Source organism: Ruditapes philippinarum, unplaced genomic scaffold, assembly GCF_026571515.1.
Source record: "Ruditapes philippinarum isolate M1 unplaced genomic scaffold, ASM2657151v2 ctg7034_1_1_1_1, whole genome shotgun sequence".
Lineage (NCBI taxonomy): Eukaryota > Metazoa > Mollusca > Bivalvia > Venerida > Veneridae > Ruditapes > Ruditapes philippinarum.
In genome coordinates, this window is record NW_026853658.1 from 89,079 (window position 1) to 113,791 (window position 24,713).

At 32.4% G+C, this 24,713-nt stretch overlaps 1 protein-coding gene and 1 long non-coding RNA gene across 6 annotated transcripts in view; both read left to right on the forward strand.

Annotated features, from left to right (window-relative positions):
• Window positions 1-24,713, forward strand: part of LOC132737469 (uncharacterized) — a 44,646-nt gene that overhangs the window by 13,926 nt on the left and 6,007 nt on the right. For 3 of the 5 annotated variants that reach the window (XM_060724761.1, XM_060724762.1, XM_060724763.1), the window contains exons 1-7: window positions 9,095-9,251; window positions 12,403-12,582; window positions 12,896-13,008; window positions 13,647-13,737; window positions 14,507-14,644; window positions 23,640-23,813; window positions 24,212-24,325. In XM_060724761.1, coding sequence (XP_060580744.1) covers window positions 9,182-9,251; window positions 12,403-12,582; window positions 12,896-13,008; window positions 13,647-13,737; window positions 14,507-14,644; window positions 23,640-23,813; window positions 24,212-24,325 — 880 coding nt within the window. In that variant the 5' untranslated portion in view covers window positions 9,095-9,181. Of the gene's footprint in view, window positions 1-2,537; window positions 2,724-3,411; window positions 3,532-5,244; window positions 5,296-6,083; window positions 6,175-9,094; window positions 9,252-12,402; window positions 12,583-12,895; window positions 13,009-13,646; window positions 13,738-14,506; window positions 14,645-23,639; window positions 23,814-24,211; window positions 24,326-24,713 lie in introns of those variants that run through there. The other 2 variants (XM_060724764.1, XM_060724765.1) reach the window with 2 other exon arrangements.
• On the forward strand, window positions 21,713-23,625 carry LOC132737472 (uncharacterized). The gene is made up of 3 exons (XR_009626737.1): window positions 21,713-22,592; window positions 22,747-22,851; window positions 23,033-23,625. It is a non-coding gene; the product is annotated as an uncharacterized LOC132737472 (long non-coding RNA).

The following is a 24,713-nucleotide window of genomic DNA, read 5'->3' on the forward strand; positions in this document are numbered from 1 at the left end:
TTTAAGTTTTTGCTATACACATATAAGGAAAATCAATGACCCCCTGGGGCGGGGCCAATTTTGACCCCCAGGGCTTTTATTTGAACAAACTTGGTAGACACCCATTAGAACATGTTTCATGCTAAATATCTTAGCTCTAGCTCTTTGGGTTCTTTAAAAGAAGATTTTTAAGTTTTTACTATATGCATATAGGGAAAAGCAATGACCCCCCTGGGGCGGGGCCAATTTTGACCCCAGGGCTTTGATTTGAACAAACTTGGTAGACACTCATTAGAAGATTTTAAATGCCAAATATCTAAGCTCTAGCTCTTAGGGTTTTTTAGAAGAAGATTTTTTAAGTTTTTCTTATTGGTTGCCATGGCAACCAGAGTTTTAAATGGAATTTAAATTTTTGAACAACTTTGAAAGGGGTCCACCTAAGAATCATTTCTGTAAAGTTTGGTTGCAATTGGCCATGTGGTTTAGGAGGAGATGTTGTTTGAAAAGTTTGACGCCATTTTTTGAAGGACGCACGACGCACGACGCACGCAGAGTGATGACAAAAGCTCACCTTTGAGCACTTCGTGCTCAGGTTAGCTAAAAAACCAAAGAGCTAGAGCTTAGATATTTGGCATGAAACATCTTCTAGTGAGTGTCTACCAAGATTGTTCAAATAAAATCCCTGGGTTCAAAATTGTCCCCGCCCCAGGGGTTCATTGATTTTCCTTATATGCATATAGAAAAAACTTAAAAAATCTTCTTTTAAAGAACCCAAAGAGCTAGAGCTAAGATATTAAGCATGAAAAATCTTCTAATGGGTGTCTACCAAGATTGTTCAAATAAAAGCCCTGGGGTCAAAATTGGCCCCGCCCCAGGGGGGTCATTGATTTTCCCTATATGCATATAGTAAAAACTTAAAAAATCTTCTTTTAAAAAACCCAAAGAGCTAGAGCTTAGATATTTGGCATGAAACATTTTCTAATGGATGTCTACCAAGTTTGTTCAAATAAAAGCCCTAGGGTCAAAATTGGCCCCGCCCCAGGGGGTCATTGATTTTCCCTATATGCATATAGTAAAAACTTTAAAAAAAAATCTTTTAAAGAACCCAAAAAGCTAGAGCTAAGATATTAAGCATGAAACATCTTCTAATCGGTGTCTACCAAGTTTGTTCAAATAAAAGCCCTGGGGTCAATATTGGCCCCCGCCCCAGGGGGTCATTGATTTTCCCTATATGCATATAGTAAAAACTTTAAAAAAAAAATCTTTCAAAGAACCCAAAAAGCTAGAGCTAAGATATTTAGCATGAAACATTTTCTAATCGGTGTCAATCAAGTTTGTTCAAATAAAAGCCCTGGGGTCAAAATTGGCCCCCGTCCCAGGGGGTCATTGATTTTCCCTATATGCATATAGTAAAAACTTAAAAAATCGTCTACTAAAAAACCCAAAGAGCTAGAGCTTAGATATTTGGCATGAAACATGTTCTAATGGATGTCTACCAAGTTTGTTCAAATAAAAGCCCCGGGGTCAAAATTGGCCCCACCCCAGGGGGTCATTGATTTTCCCTATATGCATATAGTAAAAACTTAAAAAATCTTCTTCTAAAAAAACCAAAGAGCTAGAGCTTAGATATTTGGCATGAAACATGTTCTAATTGATGTCAACCAAGTTTGTTCAAATAAAAGCCCTGGGCTCAAAATTGGCCCGGCCACAGAGGGTCATTGATTTTCCCATTATGCATATAGTAAAAACTTAAAAAATCTTCTTCTAAAAAAACCCAAAGAGCCAGAGCTTAGATATTTGGCATGAAACATGTTCTAATGGATGTCTACCAAGTTTGTTCAAATAAAATCCCTGGGGTCAAAATTGGCCCCGCCCGGGCTTACATTGATTTTCCTTATATGTGTATAGCAATAACTTAAAAGTCTTCTTTAAAAAAACCCGAAAAGCTAGAGTTTAGATTTTAAGCATGAAACATTTTCTAGTAAGTGTCTACAAAGATTGTTCAAATAAAAGCCCTTGGGTCAAAACTGGCCCTGCCCTAGGTGTGTCAATGTTTTTAACTATATGTGTAAAGAAAAAAACTTGACTAGCTAGACCTTAGATGTTAAGCATGAAATATTTTCTAATTGGTGTCTACCAAATGTGTTCAAATAAAAGCCTTGGGGTTTAAACTGGCCCCGCTCCAGGGGCCTATATACAGGTGAGCGACTTCGGGGCCATCATGGCCCTCTTGTTTTAATTCAAAGGGTTTGCAAATTTTCATAAGTTATAAAGAAAATAAAACATTCAGTTAGTGTTAGCTTCTTTAAGATTGATTAGACAAATGAGATTATAGAACTTTGAACGGGCATTTTGTTTTTCGTTATACTCTTTCTGCAATCATTTCGGTGTTAATGAGATAAAGTAATATTTAAATTTGGTCAGTATATAATAACAAAACGCATGCAAATGTATGCAATATTTGCCTTGTTACAAAATGACTTGTGTTTCACCTGTATATGTATATGTATGTAACATCTTTGACGTCTTAATTATATATTTATTTTATTTTATGTTAGATGACACTGTTCAAAACGCACTTAACGATGAAGATGAAATTCAAGAAAAGGGCTGGAGGGAATCTATGAACATATGTTTCGAACTTCATATGTTACCACCATCTATAGAGCAGTTGAAAAAATATAATTTGTCAACGTCATCATGGGCCGGAGTTATTAAAAGCGACGTGATCTACAGTATTGAAGGTAAAATTATTGTTTTCACTTTCAGTTCTAAGATAGTTGTATAACATCGGTGAAATCGCACACACTGTGCATCATTATCTTAAGTCATAAGCTAGAATCTAAAATGTTTACAAAGACTTAGTTTAAAGTCGTTCATAACACAGGAACATGTTGCGTAATTACATACCAACAAATGTTACTGTAACGAACGCAATATATACTCTGTAGGACTATGGTAGAAGAACCATTAAGAAACTACATACATCCATAAAAAACTTCAATAACCTTTTGGATACAAATTCACTATTTTCAGTCTATTATAATCTATATAAATATTCATATAATATTTTAATATTTTTGTATCAAGATTGATGTAGAAATTTGCATCTAATATTGAAAATGTAAGCAGCATTTTATGAAGAAAAGCATTCCTGCTGTCTTATAATCAGTTTGAATAAGTGTGATATCCGCCCTTTGATATTTGATCAAGCCTCCTACGGTCGCAGAAAAAGAAATTCACTATCGCATCTAATCGTGTCATTTGAAATGCTTGAGATTCACTTCTTCGTTGTCTTGACAATTAACATATTGCTTTGAATAATATCATAAAAATATAAAGATTGGATCATTATAGAATAACGAATGTATGTCAATATATGCCTTTATGATGTAAAACACAATAAGAGGTATTCAAATGTTTTTATATCAGATGCACCAATAACACACTCATCAAAAAAGTTTGGTTATCTTGAAGAGAAACATCACCGTACAGTTTTGAAATTAGACATTGACGATGACACTGAGCAGAAACATATACTTTGTGAAACTGGTAATTCATTGAACATTATAAATGTAATGAAGTCATAAAAAAATTCAATAAATTGATTTTAATGGATTCTTATCATATTAGATATGCTCAAATTTGGTAAAAGAAGATACTGATAATTGCTGCACAGGCTTTTTTAAAATATGAAATAAACCTGTTTTTACTCCACATAAAGTGGATATGTTATGTTTTAAACTTTACACACTTAAGGTGTTCACTTCACAAAATTAATTTATAGTGACATGAAAATTACTGGCAGTTTTATTAACAATAGACGAACTTTACTTGACCTGTTATATGGAACGCGGCTTCCAATACAAACGTTATTCTCTCTTTTATTTAAATAAGATATATCAAGTAAGAATTTCATAGATAACAATATTTTTTTGTTATTAAAATATTTTACACAAGGATGAGCATAGTATATCTTTTAGCGAAATATTGTTTGGAAATAGGGAAGCACGCTTGTGAATAATAATATAACGTATATTGTACGAATAACAGGTCTGAACATTTTAGCTAGTGTCCACCTCTGGCTCTAAGTAGTGCCTCAATGCGTCGACGCATAGAATTGACGAAATGTTGAACAAGGTTATTTTGAAGATTGTTCCATTCCGCTATCAATGCCTCGGTATTCACAAATTCGTTGATGTATTTCTGTGCGTTTAAGTTGCCGTGTATAACAATAAGCCGGGTCTTTTGTCCATCCATTATCCCGCCCAATACTATGACGCTTCCACCATCGAAACGACCATGCTGTCTAACATAGACAGGTGCAAACCTTTCGCCCTTTCGACGGTAAATTCTTAAACGGCTGTCGGCATGACTGAGATTGTAACGAGACTGAAAACTGAAAACATGACAGTATTCCAGTCACGTCGCCGCCAGTGGCGGTGCGCAAGTGCCCAACTAATACGGGCCTGACGATGGCGTAAAGTGAGAATGCCGCCTGTATATGGGCGTCGCGCTCTAATAGGGGGCTGTTGTGCGCGCAACCGATGCCAACAACAGATGCCCCACCCAGCAGCATTCCTATTGCTTGATTTCTCTCTGCTCCTGATAACGTGGCATTGTGAAATATATCAACTTTAGGTGTGAATAACACTAAATTGTTACTGATCACATGTATAGTGCCTTACTTCACTGTCTATCTCATATCGTTACTTTACTTTTAATACTTCAGGTATAATCTAGACAGGTGAATTGTACACTTTTCTTTGTCAAAGACTAAACTTTTAACCCTTCTTACAAAGTGTGTATACATATATAATACACAAATTATAATCAGAATATAATTACAATTGAAGACAGAAAGCTTTATGTATGATTCATAAAAAATAGATATTATGTAAAAGGTGTCTGGTGTAAACTACTAGAGTTTTCTTCTTAATGAAAGGTGGTAAATAACAACAATTGAAAATTGTACGGATTAAATCCTACTTGCAATAGCAGAATAATATTTTGTTGCTGACCATTTTATGCTGTTTACGTACAATATTCATGTGTGTTTAATAATTGAGAAATTCTATGTTACAACTCACAATCAACCATAAATTATGGATAAAATTTATTAAAATATTTCATAAGATATAGCTTACAGAAAAGATTGTTAAATGTGAATGTTGATGTTTTAAATACTTTCATTATTGCATCAATAATAAATGACAATGAAAAAGAAAAATACACAATGGTAATTTCATTTTTTTTAAATTTAAGAAAGAAAACCAACCACTAGTGGAACAACAAGTGGAAACACAACGGAGTCAGGTAAATACACCTTTATTGCTACAAAAATGATTTCAGGCAATAGTAAATTAATCTCATCACCAAGTTTTAAGCCCACAAATTCAATTATAAGCATGCCAAGGAGATGTATGGGTTGTTTGTATAATAGAAATTGATAACATATTGATATTCTTTATCTGTCAAAGAACAAATTTCAAATGTGTTGGCAAATCGACTATGTACATTGTCTTTGGACAAATACATTCAACATAAAGTTAAATGCAATTCATATAATTATACATTTTTTTCTCACAAGAATGTCTTCGAATCCCACGAATAGGATTGCACTCAAATGAGAAAACCATCATATTAGCTTACAATTTGTTCATGTTTCAACCTAGATGGTTGTCCAAGTTTGAAAAAAATACAAACTATGGACATTATAGTTTCAAAACAATTTGCTCTTTATCCAGTTGCCTTTTACCATCTTTTCATCTCTGGCGTTTTGGCAACTACGAGTAGTACAGTTGTACTTACTTAATATTTTGTATGCACGTCAAGATACTGCTTTGTTTACATTACTTTTATAACACTTTGTTTCACATTTATCCCATCTTTTTATAGTTACAAGCATCCTACATTCTGTAAACAATTATCTAGACATTAAAATTCACGTTTGCCTTTCCAAAAGCAGTTAAAAATATTTAGTTTAAGAACTGTCGTTGTATGATATATTCTGATTCCATTTCGTGCTAGACAAATTTATATGCTTAATACTGTTTAAAAGTATTAAACTTGTTTGAATATAATGATTGATTTCATTTTTACAGCTTCTGATATCGGAGTTCCAGTTGGCATTTCGATTGCAATCTTTCTGATTGTCGTTATTGCCGTAATAGCTGTTCTACTTCTAAAGAGACGGTATAGTTTGATTTTTCATTCTGATTTTTCCTTTTTGTATATTATGTCAAAAGTATGTATCTTAAAGGGACTTCACTGAGATTTTTTGACATGACGGGACTCGAAATAATTTTTTGAGATTATTACTCCAGTTGATGTAGATCTATACTAACAACGTATGTGCAAAATTTCAGACCATTAGCTCGCTCCGTTTTCCCAGAATAATTATTATAATAGTGAAAAATGACCCAAAATTGAAAAGCGTTTAAACGCTTTTCACTCAAATCGGACTGAGAATAGCACAAACATATGATTTTTAATGTATTTCTTGTGTTTTTTTCAGTTATATTTTATTTATATTTCTGTTTAAAATGCTCATGTTTAACTACTAAAATATTATGTTTTAGCCACTATTTAGGCTTATAAACCTAAGTGGAGTTCCTTTAATATTCGCATTTCAGTTCTTCTTTTTCTTATTATAGTTTTTATTTCTTTTTTTTAGTACTTTTATTCCATTAGGCAATATGCCCATGATGGCATTACAAGCATGTTATATATGTACATGTTAAATATAACATGAAGGAGATTACAAAATATACCAAAGAAATATTTCTATAACTTTTTTAATTTTCAGTTTAAAATTTTAGATATTTTAACATAGGCTTTCAGGTAAAAAAATGAATGTTGTAAAGTTGTTTTCGGTTTCATTTGAACGTGCTCTTTAGTTCTGTTTAACTCTTATTTTATCGTTATACTGTGTAAATGAATGTATGACCATATCTAAATGTAAAATGTAATATATTTTTAAAAACCATTTCTTCTTTAAAAATGTTTGCCTTTCTTTTATTATTGAATTAGAATTTTCAAAACAAGTACAAAACAAACAATATAATTACGGAGAAAATTGTATTTTTAGCGAAATGTTATCTTTGGCAAGACCCCAAAACCACATTATCAGTTAATATATACCCAAATATTTACAGACAGAGGAAATGGTCAAACTTTTGTCTATTTTTTACATTTCCTATTCGAGAAAAGTGAAATTAATCTCGACACTGAAAAACGACATCAGCGAGCATGTCGCTTAAACTAATCGTCTCTTACTAGAAACCAACGGAACATAGGGATCTAGCTAGTCAATAAAATATTATGTATCATGAAATAAACATTTTTTCTAAATTAAAGTGACATCTGACATTGTTCTTTCTTACAAAATAAATAAAATGTTTCGAATAATTAACATTTTAAAAGGGGATACAAATGCTAGAAACACGTGGAATAAGCACATCCCCTAAAAGCAATTAAAACCGTGTTGTTCCGTCCGATTATTATATACAGGCTTATTCGCCAGTGCAAAATGTAGCATTCTTTTAGGGCAATGTGACAAAATGATTATTTTATGAAGATGTCGGTCTATATCCATCTAATGTGAGTAACAAACAAAATGTGAGTACAATCAAAGCACATAATCAAGATTTAGCTAATTTCTAAGAAAAATCGCATTCAATTAACATAAGGGAAAAGAAATTTCACATAGTAATAACCTTTTCTAAAAAAATCACGTAGTCTACTCATACGTTTCAATGAGTTATTCCTATAGATTTCAGTGCCTAAAACAAAGTGTAAGAAAAGAAGAATGGGCTGAAAATGAATTAAGATGTTTTCCTAGAGATTGATTTTAAGCAAGTTGACCGAACCAGTATTATCTTTATTATAATGATTATTAATTCACTGAGTTGAATTTCATTCAAATATTACACTTATGATTTATACTAAATAAAGTATATAAATCTGTAAGGTTTTTAAACATTTTTTGACGTTTGAAAGATTTACGATTATTTGAATCATTTTGATGTATACCTCAAAATAAAGGGAAATTTTGTAATTTCTTTTCAAGTTAAACATACTTAAATAAACAGCAATAAGTTTCTATTTTGGTGTATTTTTCGCATACTAATAAAATGTGGTTAATGTAGGTTTTATGATAGAGATATGGTTTAAGATAAAGATACATTAGGAGATATGTATGGAGTTTAAGTATATATGTATGGAGTTCGCCTTATTTAAAGTGAGAAACATGTGACATATTAAAGTTTTCATCCTGTTACAGACGTCCATATTTTCTAAACTTAAACAAGATCTTAAAGGCAGATTATGCCTCAGAAACTTACAGATTCTTCAAAAATGGCTTATTTGAGTATTATTTGAGTATTACATGTATTATGACGTTTAAATAATGGTTCTAGAGCGTAAGAGAGTTGGAAAAGGTGAGATTATTTTAAGTAGCTAAATATTAACAAGATAATATTTTGACTTCCATAAAAACACTAAACTACTATAATTGTACTAAAGCCAAAAGCAACAGAAGTGAAAGGGGATTAAGGTAATAGGCCAGAAAATAAATTTTTGAAAGAATAACAGAACTTGAGACACGAATCTTTTGAAAAATAATTAAAATCCTTTCTGGAGATAATGTGCTTTTAAGCATCGCGTTGATAACGTATAGATCCTGTAACACAATTTTTTATGGTTTTATATAATAAATATGATGCTCAAATTTAGATTTATAATATGGTAAGTCCAAAAAAGCATTATTTATAAAGATATTACCGAAATAAACACGTCATGTAAACAAAGGGAGTTAATTAGATTTTTTTTTCTATCAAGGTTAAGTCAAATTTTTCAATAAGAAATGAATGCATATATTTAATGATTACATATAATGTGCACAAATATTTGCAGTACATATTTTACATATTCTTCGATGTTTGAAAATTGTTTTATAAGCATAATTATATACATATATAAACTTTCATTTAAGTGTGGTTTACAACCTCAAGTATAACATACAGGATCTTTAACATTCCCAGGTCATTGGTCAAAGTTTAAACCAGATACACATTTATTGATAATATAAAATTAAACATACCAAATAAGTAGAGATGTTACTAAGGAAATGTTTCTTCTCTAACTTCCCCCTTTATCTTTGCTGTGATTCTATTTATCTTCTTGTTTACATTGTAATAGGATGTGTTTGTTGAAAATGTCTCCACTTGTTTGTGTTTATTTAATATTTATAGGGATATCTTTTGTACAAGGTAATTAATAGTTTTTTTACTTTATCAATAATTAATCTGAATTTAGTTAGTTATAGAAACACGAAAACTAAAGCATTAATAAGGATATTTAAGATAAAGAATAAGACTTTTCGATAGATGATACCTATTCAGCAATTGTTAAGTACTAAACCTGAGTGCATTATAGTTTATATTGTACTGTTCGAATTTATATAGGCAGTAAATCAATCAAAATTACGTGATTTAAAACGACTGAGTAAGGAAACAAGAAATTTTATAATAAAAAAGCTTCCATGTTCTTTATTGATATGATAATGCGGTTGTTGTAGTTTGGGTGTTCTTTTGTTTGTTGTAGGGAGGCGCATGATTTGTTTGTTCTTTTACCTATTCTATTCATTTTGTTATATGAGGAAAGGTAAAGAAGAGTGGAGCAGGTCGAGAGATTAATGCCGCTGACTTCAAATAACATGCCCCTCGCTACTGCGGGTTCGAATCACACGAGTGTTTGGATACTGTTATGTTAGGAAAATATCCAGCAGCTAACATAATGCTGGTGGTTCTACCCAGGTGTCCGTTTGTGCCTGAAAAAGATGCACAGAGCGACACCTGATGTCTTCCTCCACCAGTAAAGATATAACCTTAATAGCGTTGGTGCGACATCAAACTTAACGAAAGTAAAATGTTATTTTTCTACATTATAAATAATGGTAATCATTGTGTGGGTTGAAATCATACTTTTAAGTGGTCTTAATGCAAAACATTACGTTTGTTTATTGCTAAAATTCCCATACACTTGAGATGTTTAAATGATTATAATTTGAGAGGAAGGTCGTTCTAATGACTACTTCACTTAAGTGCTGAGAAAATAGGATATCTCATATATAACATTCACATATAATGTACTTCAAATGTTAATTGATTAAATTATGTTTTTAGCTGAACCCAGACCATCTCTTCTTACTTTATTGCACTTGCGCAAAATAAAACTATTCTTCCTCAAGAGAGATAAGTGAATTCTGTTGCAGTACACAACGGTAAATTTCATCATATATGATAAGTCAAACTTATGACGTAGCATTATTTTTCGTCGAAATAACACCAGCGTTATTTAAACAAAAAAGATGCAACATTTACATCTGACCTTGTGTGTTTCAACTTTTATATGAATAATTGTATTAAATTGCGAATAACGAATAACGATTAAAATAGGAGTATATCAATTATCTATTTACACAACATTTGTTATTTCAGTATTCAAACAAAATCTTCTTGTCGGAACACATATCGGCATATTATTAGCAAACGAAGAACTTTTATCTTAACAAGGCACTTCCGTTTTATTGGGCAAATTATTTCAGAGTGTTGTTAAATATCAAGATTTAAGTTTTTATTGAGTACTGAAGGCCAAATTGGGCATGATAAAAAACAACAGTATAACATATAACAAAATATTACAAAACAAAGTAAATTGACATCTAGTGAAATGAAACCATGGCACTGCTATAAACATATGTACATACAAAAGATAAAAATAATAAAAAATAATACAAGCTTGAACAATTTAGAATCGAAGAATGAGGTCATAATGTGTTATTAGGAACAAGAATAATTTTCTGACAGAAGACTTCTAGATTGAGTAAAACATTTTGACTTTCACTATTCATTTTTTTTTTAAATTTACAATGTTAGGTCTATGAAAATACGAGTTGTCTTAGTATGCCTTCCTCATGCATTGAAAATCGGAACCACTTAATAAATAATGAAATTTCATCATCGGACAGATTATCAGAACATTAAAAACAAACTCTAACACCCCAGTTACACAGAGCCATCGGTGATTGATCGGTAGTTTATTTTAGCCAAATTATGGAGTGAACCGATGACAACGTATTTATCACCGACATCACCTATTGGTCACCTGTTTTCCACCTATGAACTGTTATTGGGGAAAGATAAGTTTCGTCGGTGAAAAATTACCGATTGGGATTTTTAAACACGTTTAAAATTCTCGATCGGTGAAAATATTTTAAAAATTACCGACGGCAACCTATATCACGAGATGTGCAAGCTCTTAATCACCGATATCGCCGATTGGACAAAGATAATCAAATATGAATCACCGGCCATATCTGACGGAAAGTGTTTAACCACTGATGACTAGCTATCAAACACCGATTAATCAGCGTTACGCCCGATTAAGCTCCGATTTACAAACGATGAAAACCAAAAGTATTTCAGCATTTATTCATCGACCCATTCCCGTTTGAGTTTGCTTTCTGTCACCGATGGCCGTTTACACAGAAAACCCGAAATAAAATCACGCATGACAACCGATCATAACAGCGAGTAAATTTAAAATTAAATGACCGATTGGGGACCGACCGTCTGTGTAACTGGGCCTTAAGACCTTTATCCAAATTAAAAAATCTACTTATTTCAACAGGCATTTTGTGGTTCATGCATCTAAATTTGGAAAACGCTATAATAATTGCTAAGTCTGATGGTAATATCACATGCTTTCTCGCTGGGGTCATTGGATTATTAACCAGTATTTTCTATTACAGTCAGTGGGGTGTAATTTATACTGCGCCTCTTATCGATTAAAGCGAATCTGCAGTCATCATTCCAGACGATCACCACTTATCATAGTTTCACATTGTTACTTTAAGTGTAAGACTTTAAATAGGTCGGTTTATCCTTACACAACATGTTTTTATAAACAAAATTGTTTATTTAAAACAAAATCTTACGTTATTTTATAATTAAAAGAAATTTAATCTGGGGCCAAATATAGTTAAAGGTACAATGACATTTATTTGTTTTATTTAAAGTAAAAGACATTCCGTTTTATGCAAAAGGCGAAGTAAAAAGAATGTATCCAGCAGAAAGATAAAAAATAATAATAATAGAAACTTGCATTATTATTATCATTTATTTATTGGAGGCGAATTTCCTTTACCATTGTGATTTTCAAATTCCTTTGTATGGCACGGGGGTCGGGTCACTGGTAGTTACAGGGGGGATCACCGGAAGATCACTAAGTTAGGTCTACATATGCTTAGTATTTTTCTGCCTATCTCGTTTTTTTAGTTATAACTTACTTAATTAACAGACGTATGTCATAAAATCAATAAGCGTTTTGAATCGTTTTATAACTGAATAATAATTTCAGCTGAAAAGATGTACAGCACCAATAACTCGTCATCATGGTTGAAATCAACGAAGACCTGTGATCTAGCCACACCGCCTTACGAAAATTATTTGGGTGAGCTGAAAGTAACTCTCACAGTTGATATATCACAGGAGCATTGGATTGGATACTTCAAAGCTTTCATAGGATTCGAATACATAGGTAATGAAAACTGGTTTTGCAAAAATGATATGATTACAATAATGTATAATGTAATCTTTGTTAACTCCGTTCAATGCTGCAGGAGGTAATAGATTCACATTTAAGCAGCAACGAATTTAAATTCATCATTATAGGCTACGTGTTCTGATAGCTTATTAGATCAATGATTGTAATAAATGATTATACACTTAATTAACAGAAAATAATTTTCATCTTGGCTTTTCATAACATTAAATAGTATATTTAAGTACAGTTATTTCATCTTTTTTAAAATTCCATTTGATTTCCAACAAAGTGTATTAAAATATTTCAGCTTGCATACCATTCGTAGAGTTAAGGGCGAAGAAAACGTTACCATCAATGGACCAGGGAATATGTTATTCAGCCTGTGGGAAGAAGCCAATATTTGGCATCAGATCACAAACAGTAGGTCATATCATACCATAGACTAAAACCATTTAGTAATATTATTCTTTATATGCTACAAATATGCGATTCTGATACGTCCATTTCAAGAAGACTCCAAATTAATAAAACAAACTGATTTGTCCTTTGTAAAGAAAATTATTTATAATTATAAATATTATATCGAAATTTTAATTCCCAACAAAAGATCTGACACCTTTGGGTATACCTAAAGAAGATCGTTTGACTGATCACCCCTATTTTTTATGTATGTGTTGAAAAATAGGCAATAAATCATTGGAAATATAATTCCTAAAAACATTATGATGCAATCATATAGAAATTTAGATGTTCCTTCGATTTTTTTAACAGTATACACATCAAGATTTATAGCAAAAGTTCCTGAAACAATGGGTTAAAAGTGAATAGACTTGACGCATAGAATTTGATAAATAAATTCACCTGCTTATAAACCAAAACAGCCAAGACATTGACATTTATATAAACAATACTAAATTAAGATACTTAGATTCGTTTCCGGTGATAGGTAGCATGTATTCACAACTACCGTCAATGAAAGGGGCATAAACAAACCTAGCCTCACGCTGTCTTTATACCAAATGAGTTAACAAATTTTCTGATGATATTTTGTTTTTAAGTGTTATTGCGAGGATGAGATAGGTTACGACAAAAGTTTACCATACTCTTTTGTCGTTGATTGCGTGTCAATCTACAAAGTAAATAAAGATGGTACGTATTTACAAATTGTTTATTTTATAAAATCATAAGTGTGGCTGCATACATTTTTATTTACAAAAAAAAAACTGAATTCGATAGTTTCAATATTTAGTATATCCATTAGGCAGATTTTGCAAATTTCATTGCTTGAAAATTGTGTCCTAGAGTTGAAATGATTTACAGTCGTAGTCCATATTTATTTCTGTCATTATTATTTCATTCTTTTATCCTGAATAACAATCAAACAACTGTTTCATAAAATATAAAATGTGTCAATGATTAGAATTCGTTTGTGTGTCTATCTTATTTCACCTTTCTTACTTGAAGACTTTTATAGATATTTTAACTGTGTTGATATATTTTGAAACAGACTATACAGTTTAACATGTAACTAAGAATCAAATATCAAAGATACGAAAGACCGGTGGGGACATTTCAACTTCATGAATTCCTGTTTTCAGCTTCATAAATTTTCGATTTCAACTTCACAAATTCACGATTTTGACTTCGTCTTTTTAAAACCATTGTATTTTAGTGTACGCATATAAGTACGTTGTATCAAATTATGTTCTAAAACGACTTTTTCAACAAAATTATTTAAACATTAGTAAAACATATAAAGCCCTATAAAAAAAGCACAAGTTGATATATTATTTGTTGCGTTTGCGTTGAAGCCTGTCTGATAAAGGTTTAGATATTATGTCGGTTTGAATGTCAATTATATGAACCGTTTACATGAATGTTTAAAATAACAAAATCTATGTTTCGTATACATAAACAGTGGTTAAAAATCACCCTGAAGGCGCCGACGAATCAAAGTGTATGACATTCCAAACTCAGCGAGTAAATAGAAATCAGTTATCTAAGTTGTACAAATGGACCTCCTGCGGACAATACTACTATCGCTATTGTGAAAATGGTAAACCATAATGTATACAAAAAAGTAAAAAAAACATGTTAATGCATATATCAAAAAAGTTTTTTTCGCATACATTTATGCTTAATATTTGATGTTGACATATATACATTTATATATAGTCAAGTACGCTGGCCAAATTATAAATCACCGAGAATACATAAATTTGACTTTCATTTTGATTTTAAAAGTGTTAGTTTAAACATATTTTATTTCGAACATTTTACACATACAAGATTTACATACAATGGTGAAATAATACAATACAATGCTGAAAAAGGATCAGATCCGAAAGCATAAAATGCTTATAAAGGCCTTTTCCTGACATAAGATTAGTTACTATAAATATGACGGGTTTTGAAAATGTTTGAAATATTGAAGTTTAGGTAAAAAGTAATTGATTACAAAAAATGTAGAAGATACGTTACTGTCGTCACTAAGTCAAATTAGCGACCTAGAAACAAAAAGGGGCGAGTTGAGTAGAAGTTTCTATCTGAAAGATATATGAATAGGGACTTAATAGATTAGACGCAATAATTGTCTGTTTATAACTGTATAAAGTTTAGAATTTCATAATTTAAGATACACAAAGAAACTTAATTTCATAAGTAGAAGAAAAGAGGAGGATCTATTCGGTGAGTAAATTTGAGGAGCAATGTATCATAGACTATGAAAAATCGTTTGCTGTCTCGGATAAACATTTGAACTGCCTGAAATATGCTGATATTGATATCGTCACTTAAGTTTATATCGCCGTTAAGTAGTGTGTGAAGAGTGACATTACAGTAGGCTGAAAGAGTTTGGAAAAGGCTGTGTCTGATATTACTGTATTGTTTGCATTCAAAGAAAAAATGATGGTTAGTTTCTACAATCCACATTGACATAAAGGTGAGTTAACAATTTTTCTGTATAGATGGTAGTTTAAAGAACTGCACTCTGTTCGAGACGTGCATGATATATTTGCCATTTTCGAACACCTGTATAGAAAAATTTTGGACATTTTGTTATGTTTCTATTCAAAAGACACTTAAAAGCAGATAATGTGGGTGCATTTTGTACATCAATTGTAAGTTCATTCATTCTCTGAGAGCTGAAGGAAGAAAAGCGTTATAGTATAAAGATGTTCTTGTGTGAATGCCTTGTATATCGTTCGAATTTCTTAAATTATAACGTGTGGTTTCACCCTACAGACGGAGGACAATAGTTGATAGGTAGACAGGTGAGAGTCCATTTTTCAATCTTATAAAGAAGAATCAATTTATGTTTCCTTCTTCTGCTGTCCAGAGGTTCCCACGGGACCTCTCGTTGAAGCTCATGAAGAGAACACAAGTTTAGTAGCACCAGATACAATTCTAGAAGCTTCATGTTGGATTTTATCTAGTTCAGCTTTTTCATATTGAGTACAAATTGATGTAAACAACATCGGCATATTCTAGAATTGGCCTGATGTAGGATAAGTAGATTATTTCTAAAGATTTTCGATCAAGTTGAAATTTTAATTTGCGCATTATATGTATACGTTTCCACGCCATCTCCTTAACATGATTAATGTGAATATGCCAGGAACCATCGTCAGAAAAGTGTAAGCCTAAATGTTTGTGAGATGTCACTGAAGATATGGTCTGGTTTTGCATTAGGAGGGGTGGATGGAACTGTTGTGATGTTTTACGTGTGATTAACATGGTTTCAGATTTGGAAAGGATTAAACTTGACTAGCCATTTGTCAGCCCATGAAAAAATCTTGTTTATGTCAGATTGAAGAATGTCAGCCGTAGTAACTGGATGATCAACGATCAAATACAAACTGGTATCGTCGGCAAAAAAGATTTACAGAGGACCTTAAGTCAACAACAATATCTATTGATATAAAACTAAAAAAAGAAGCGGACCCAGAATCGAGCCTTGAGGAACTCCTGCGTTTATTACAGACCAATCAGATTTGACTCCAGGAAGGACAAACAAGATTGGCGTCTATTTGAAAAGATAATACGAAAACCAGTCTAGGAGGGGTCCCTGAATACCGGCACATTTTAGTTTAAGCAGGAGACCCTTGTGCACACTTTATCAAAGGCCTTTGCTGATGTCGAAAAAGACAATCCGGATCTCAAGACCTTCATCAAGAGCCTTACAGAAAGAGTTGTAAAGAAAGGTTAGTTGATTCACAGTTGAGTCGCCAGGTTTGAAACCAGATTGAAGGGGCGATATAAAATCATTATCATGAAGAAAGTTAAAGATATACTTAAACAAAATGCGTTCAAAAACTTTTTCCATACAACACAATAGTGATATAGGACGATAATTGCTGGGTAACGATGGATCTCCTTTCTTAAAAATTGGGCAAATGTTGGCATCTTTCCAAGTTTGGGAATCTTACAAGTTAGGAGTGAATGATTAAAAAGAGAGCAGAGTGGATATTTGATTACGGACGAGGTTTCGAACAAAGATACGATTACTTATTTCATCGGGCCCAGAAGCTTTATTGGTATTTAAAGTTTTGATAGCATCTTCAACATCTTGAGTTGTAATACTAATTGAAGTGAGAGTGTTCACAGACTGTTCGAAAAAATCGCCAGGAACTTTCTTTATTACAGTTTTCAAGAGAGGACTGGTTGCTAAAATAGTTGTTTAAGAAGTCGGATTTTGATTTGTTATCATATGAAAGTGTTTGAGTAACTGGGGTGAGAGAGTGCCGGAATTGTTTGCTTTTCAGTCGGTGATATGAATGATTTAATGAGTCTCCACCAGTCTCTCTCTGCGATGTGTTGTCTGATGTAAGAGAGTCTGCTAGTTTCTGGATGTGGTTACGTTTGGCCGTGTGAATAAGTGAGATGACTTTATTACGTAATTTTTTGAATGAGTGCCAGTGCAAAGGATTTTGGGTTTGTTTGGCTCTGTGATAAAGTTTTTTGCGTTTACGAATAAGCTGTTTTGATTTGTGTCGTTATCCATACTGCATCAGTCGGTTTTACTATTATTGTTCTTGTAGGAATGTACTGCTTTGAAATTTCGAGAATTTTTGTTGCTTACTAAAGTTGCGTGTTCATCTATGTCGGTGTTTGTATATTGATCCCAGTCAGTTTGCATAATACTTTGTTTTCAGAGTGTGGTAGTTGCCGCGATCATATAACCATATAAAACGCTTGAAAGATCCTGATTTAGGTTTAGAAAAGGAAAAAAGAGCAAAAATAGGGCAGTGGAAGCGAATGTTTTGGTCCAAAACTGATTCCCCAACACCTGATGTTATTACTCGGTGACTGCAAGAAACAAGAAAGAGATCTAAAAACAGATGCTGACGACTCGGTAAAATGTGTAGGTTCGTTAATGAGTTGTTCAAGGTGAAATTGTTGACAAATTGAAAGAAGTTTGCGTGATAATGTCGGATTAGATGGATTAAAGTTAAAGTCTCCAGTTACAATTATATCTGTTATATTTGTTTTCTTCTGCCAAGTTAAGAGAGTGTTCGATAAGAGTTGTATAATGTGCATCTGCATTGGGAGGTCGATAAAAAGTACCAAACAGAATACGTTTAGATTGAGAATAATAAAAATTTCAACCCATACACATTCTATATTTCTAGGTTCGAGATCCCACCGCCGTTTGTAAAATAGTGAATTCTTAATGTATACAGAAACCCCACCATGACTGTCACCTATCCTGTCATTTCTTTCTGGAGAATGAAAATATAGATATATCAGAATTTGAAACGCTGGGATTTAGCCACGTTTCTGAAAACGCAAGAACATCGAACATACTAAATTCAGTGGTTAGAATTTCTATTTTGCCAAGCAGGCTTTGGACATTATATTGTAGTACAGATAAACATGAAGTTGACGACATTAGATTTACTAGATCCAAAGACATAGACGACGTAGTGGACAATGATGCAGTTGATGAATTTGTTGATGATGGACCAGGATTCGGATGAATATCTCCAGATAAATTAAGAATAATATGGTGAATATTAAAAGTGTTCATAATATATAATAATTATTATAGTAAATCTTTGATTTAAAAGCTGGACTAGTGTTGTAATATTGAAAGGGTTTTTGTTTATTTCCCCTAAAAAAGTATTATTGTACACTGGAATTTGAGAAAATTGCAAAATTTACACGAGTTCTAAGTGCGAGTGAAAATGTGGATATTAACTCTCTTCGATGTGTGCATATTTTCGAAAAAAAAATCAGTTTTATTTTATGCTTTATTGTTTATTAAGAGCAATCGTCGAGTGTTTTCGTTCTAGCACGCGAAAAAGACGTTTACTGGTTTTGTGAACGCTGTGCAACCTAAAGTGTTTCAAGATTGTAGTTATCATAGCGGACTTATTATTAACAGTTTAGAGAAAAATAATAAATAAGTCTAGAAATATGTCATTTAGAACAACACTCAATAATGTATTTATTATTCCAATACGACCCGAATTTCCCCATTGAACATAGTAGAACCGAAAGTGTGTGTTATAATGCAATAAAATCACAGTTTGACATTCTATATTTAGACATGTGACGTAATCATTATACACGTTACTTAATTACTAAAAATGTGACGCGCTGAAAATAAGTACAGAATCAGGCGCAATTTAGATTAATATCAGGTACGGCAGCATTTATTTGTTGATGTCGTGTTAGAATCGAAATAATATATCAAAATCGGTGATTGTTTTGCTTTTATTACTGTTTGTCGTTTTGATGTGTCGGGATACGCCCTCGTGATATAATTCCTCGCATCCTAACTCCAAACAGTGATTTTATTGAGCGATAAAATCACTGTTTTGGGATATATTATTTCTTAAATATACGTACGGCAGACCTCTGGGTGATATAAAGTGGTAAATATGGATTTTATCACACGGATAAGTAGATATTAGAAGGTTTTTTCTTATAAATACCGGATTTTTGTTCAACAAATTGTACAAATATGAAATTTTTCATACCAAAAGATGAAAATATATTCTGCCCAGCAGGCACTCAACGTTGTTTCAACGTTGAAACAACGTTGAAATATGGTGGTGACGTTGTTCAACCAAAATTCAACTATGAACGACCATGCTGATATATTGCCAATGTATATTCAACGTTGATTAAACGTTGTTTATGGTTGAAGGTTCACTTTTAGTTTAATCATTATTCAAACTTTTATACCACTTATTCTGTGTAATTATTTTATTATTTAATTGGTCTGCAAATGATTTTTGTCAGGAAAATTACGTAACCATTATTTTGCGGATATTAAAATATGTTTTGAATTAGCACTTACAAAACAAGAGGGCCATGATGGCCCTTGATCGCTCACCTGACACAACCGCATCCAAGCAATGTCTTAAACAAGCATCATGGCCAAGTTTGATGACAACTGAGTCAAACATCTAGTGTGTTATAAAGATTTTTTCATATTTGGGCAATGTGACCTTATTTTTTACCGGACACGACCCATATTAAAACTTGACCTAGAAATCATCAAAACAACCTTCCTGACCAATTTCCAAGAAATTTGGATCAAAACTGCAGCCACTATAGTGTAAACAAGCTTTTTCTATTTTTAGTTCCTGTGACCTAGTTTTTGACATGAGATGACCCATCTTCGAACTTTACCCAGAAATCATCAAAACAACCTTCCTGACAAATTTCCAGAATATTTGAATCAATACTGCAGCCACTAGAGTGTTAACAAGCTTTTTCTATTTTTAGCCCCTGTGACCTAGTTTTTGACCGAAGATGACCAATCTTCAAACTTTACTTAGATATCATCAAAACAACATTCTTGACAAATTTCCAGAATATTTAGATGAAAACTGCAGCCTCTAGAGTGTTAACAAGCTTCTTATTTTTTAGCTCCTGTGACCTAGTTTTTGACCTGAGATGACCCATCTTTGAACTTGACTAGAAATCATCAAAAACAACTTCCTGAAAAAATTTCCAGAATGTTGGGAATGAAAACTGCAACCATTAGAGTGTTAACAAGCTTTTTCTATTTTTAGCTCCTGTGACCTAGTTTTTTGACCAGACATGACCCATCTTCAAACTTGACCTAGAAATCATCAAAACAACCCTTCCTGACAAAAATTTCCAGAATATCTTTAAATCAAAACTGCAGCCACTAGAGTGTTAACAACCTTTTTCTATTTTTTAGCTCCTGTGACTAGTTTTCGGACCGGAGATATCCCATCTTCGAACTTGACCTAGAAATCATCAAAAACAACCTTCCTGACAAATTTCCAAATATTTGGATGAAACTGCAGCCCCTAGAGTGTTTAACAAGCTTTTTCTATTTTTAGCTCCTGTGACCTAGTTTAGTTTTTGACCGGACATGACCCATCTTTCAAACTTGACTTAGATATCATCAAAACAACCATTCTTGACAAATTTCCAGAATATTTAGATGAAAACTGCAGCCACTAGAGTGTTTACAAAGTTTTCCTATTTTTAGCTCTTGTGACCGTAGTCTTTGACCGGAAGAATGACCTATCCTTGAAACTTGACCTAGAAATCATCAAACAACTTTCCTGACAAAATTTCCAGAATATTTGATGAAAACTGTGGCCACTAGAGTGTTAACAAGCTTTTTCATTTTTAGCTCTTGTGACCTAGTTTTTGACCGGAGATGACACCATCTTGAACTTGACTTAGATATATCAGGAACAACCTTCCGAATATTTGGATGAAAACTGCAGCCACTAGAGTGTTACAAGCTTTTCTAATTTTTACTCCTGTGACCTTAGTTTTTGACCGGAGATGGCCCATCTTTGAAACATGACCTAGTATCATTAAAACCTTTCCTGAACAAAATTTCCAGAATATTTGGATGAAAACTGCAGCCTCTAGAGTGTTAACAAGCTTTTTTCTATTTTTAGCTCCTTGACCAAAGTTTTTGACCCGAGATAACCCTTCTTCGAACTCGATCTGTATTTCATTGAAGACAAACATTCTGACAAAGTTTGAATGATGATCCAATCAAAACTGTGACTGCTAGACTGTTAACAAAACCCAATTGTTAAGAGTGTTAACAAGCTTTTTCTATTTTTTTAGCTCCTGTGACCTAGTTTTTGACCGGAGATGACCCAACTTCGGGACTTGACTTAGATATCATTAAAACAATCTTCCTGACTAATTTCCAAAATATTTGGATGATAACTGCCGCCTCTAGAGTGTTAACAAGCTTTTTCTCTTTTTAGCTCCTTTGACCTAGTTTTTGACCCGAGGTAACCCATCTTCGAACTCGATCTGTATTTCATTGAGACAAACATTCTGACAAAGTTTGATGATGATTCAATCAAAACTGTGACTGCTAGACTGTTAACAACCCAATTGTTGACGACGCACGACGACGGACTCCGGACACAGCCCCATCACTATACCTCACCTTGACCACTTCGTGGTCAGGTGAGCTTAAACTCTAGATTTGGAAATAATATTGCGCTTTCCGTTAATGCTTTAAATATAAATTTCTTTTTATATAATTATTTACTTGTTCTCTATTTATTATATTGATTAAAACCCCGTTTATAAAATAACGCTGATCAGGGGAAGTTTTTGATGCGGATACTTTGGTGTCAATGATTATCGTTCTTGCAAATGGTGGCGCTGTTTTGAAATTTGAACAGATACAGAAGTCGATGATTAATTTTGATTTCTAAGGTATTACCGTAGTGTTTTACTTTAGTTTGCAGATTCTTTTTCAATATGTAGTTACTTATTCTTAAAAGTCTACTTTGATTTACACTATGAAAGAAATGAGCGATGTAAACACATGATTGATTTGATTTGACACGTTTTCGCGACCTAATTGGTAGGCCTTACGCTTACGCAAAGTTATTGATGCCGAAGTTACAATTCGTGAATTTATAGGTAGTAATAAATCTATTTTACATTCCAGATCCTGATCCTGGCTGGAATTGAGAATTTTGGAGCTGTAGCCTGTTTACCATGCATTCAACACGGAAAGAGCTGTCAGCTAGGTTTGTTTAATTAAATTCTTAAATTTAATAAAGATCTATAAGTATAAATATTTCAACTACTGGATGTTAATCTTGTCTTTATAATATATTATTTCAGTATGCTTTTGAAACAGTTATATCATTAATATAAAAAAAACATATTTGTTGTTTTCAGGATGCTGCATAAAATGGTCTTAGCTGGAGCCTAAAATATTTATTGGAAAAATGCAGCTAATGCTGCCCGTAACTGATTGGGAGCAGATTTGCTTACCAATCATAGGTGAGACTTTTAAATAGCTTCTTTTTTTATAAATACTTTGTTGATTTATGGACATAATTTGCTGTCAATATGAAACTTTAGCTATATCTCATTTTCTATGCTGTTTTATGATGTAAATCTTAGAGATAAGCACTTAAAGATAAAAACAAATCACTACTAATTTCTTATTTTATATTTGCAGAAACAGTAACAGACAGCCAAACAAGTATTCAAATGCCACCATGAAACACGTAATACATACCCAGAAAGATCTAGATAAAGAAGTAGATTTGAACAGATTGTAGCTTAATTGTTACATCGTTTGAATTTAAGATGCGCTTGAACTGTATTTTTGAAATAAAATATCTTAAGTATTTAATATTGTCTTGATTTTTTTTTCAAACTCTGTTACTCTGCTTTATATCTTAGAAATAAAATATGATGGGTTTTTAACGTTGAAATGACATTGAAATATCAACGTTGTTTAAACTTTCAAATCCGAATATAAATCCAACGTTATTTCAACGTTAAAATCTGACCATAATTCAATGTTGTTTCAACGTTGGTGTGCCTGCTGGGCTGTATTTATAGACATTTCACTTCCAAAGACTTCTCTTTTAATTTTATTAACTGAAAGTATTCCGCGAAAACACCAGTAAAAATACGGAAACAATTTTAAATGCACTGAAAATAGGAAGATGGAAATATACATTTTATTTAATCCATATTCTCAATATTTCGTTTATAAGCATAAAATAAAACCCAATATCTCATAAAATAGTATTCAAATAAGATACTTATAATTTTAGAAAATATTGGGCGACACAATGAAAAAATTCACGCATGGAAGGAAAGCGCAGCAATTTGTTTTAACAGATCAAGCCATTCACTTACATACAATGAGCTTCGGGCAACAAACTTGGAATTTACTAGTCCGGTATGGACAAGCATCATTTGCAGTGACGTCATTCATGAATACAAAGGTATTTGGAGAATTGAAATTTTACAAACATGTTGAATGTAAAGTCAGCTTTTATCAATTAAAGCTGAATACAGTTTTTTCAAAGTACGGTCAATTTTGGTTATATTTCAAAATACCAATTTTATCTTTATATGTGTATATATACTAAACAGTTTTGTCACAACTAAGTTGTTTTACACTTAAGTTTTATCTTACAATATTGCGTTCCATTATCAGTGTTGGGCAGTATACATTTAACATCGACATATCTTGTATCTGAATTATAAATGGATTAAATTGTTTGTGTTTACATTTTTATTTATTTATTAACTTTCATCAGATATAATCTTAATCCACTTATTAATAGAACAGTGGCAACCAAAATGTCTTTGTATAAGACAGAATAATGTATTTCAACAGAATATGATTACCGTCTGCCAAATTGTCGATTTTGTTATGTGAGTGGAACAAAATCTGGTGTAGTTCTGAAATTCACATCTGACGACACTCAATACAAAGCTTTATGTATAGATGGTTAGTATTTCTAAAGTCTTTTGAGAGTTTTTGTTGTTCAAGAACTTTCATGGGTGTCTGTATTTACCGCTGCTATCGAAAAATATAATCGATTAAACCTTGCAACATTGTTAATTTTGCAGTTTTCGAAAACGTTCTCTTTTTTTTTTGGATAACTCTTAATTGCAGGTTTATTAACAGTGTACATCTTCCTCTCTCCGAATGATTTGCACTTGTACATCGCCGATGTATTCCGTCCTATCAGAAAAAAAGGAATTAAAAAACATTGCAATTGGATGGATTTAACCGCACGGCAATGGTATTTCTTTGTGCACAACACTTGTTAAAATGCCTCTATAAAACGTTTGACAAATCATCTGTCAAATGCTGTTCTAACTCCAGTTATATA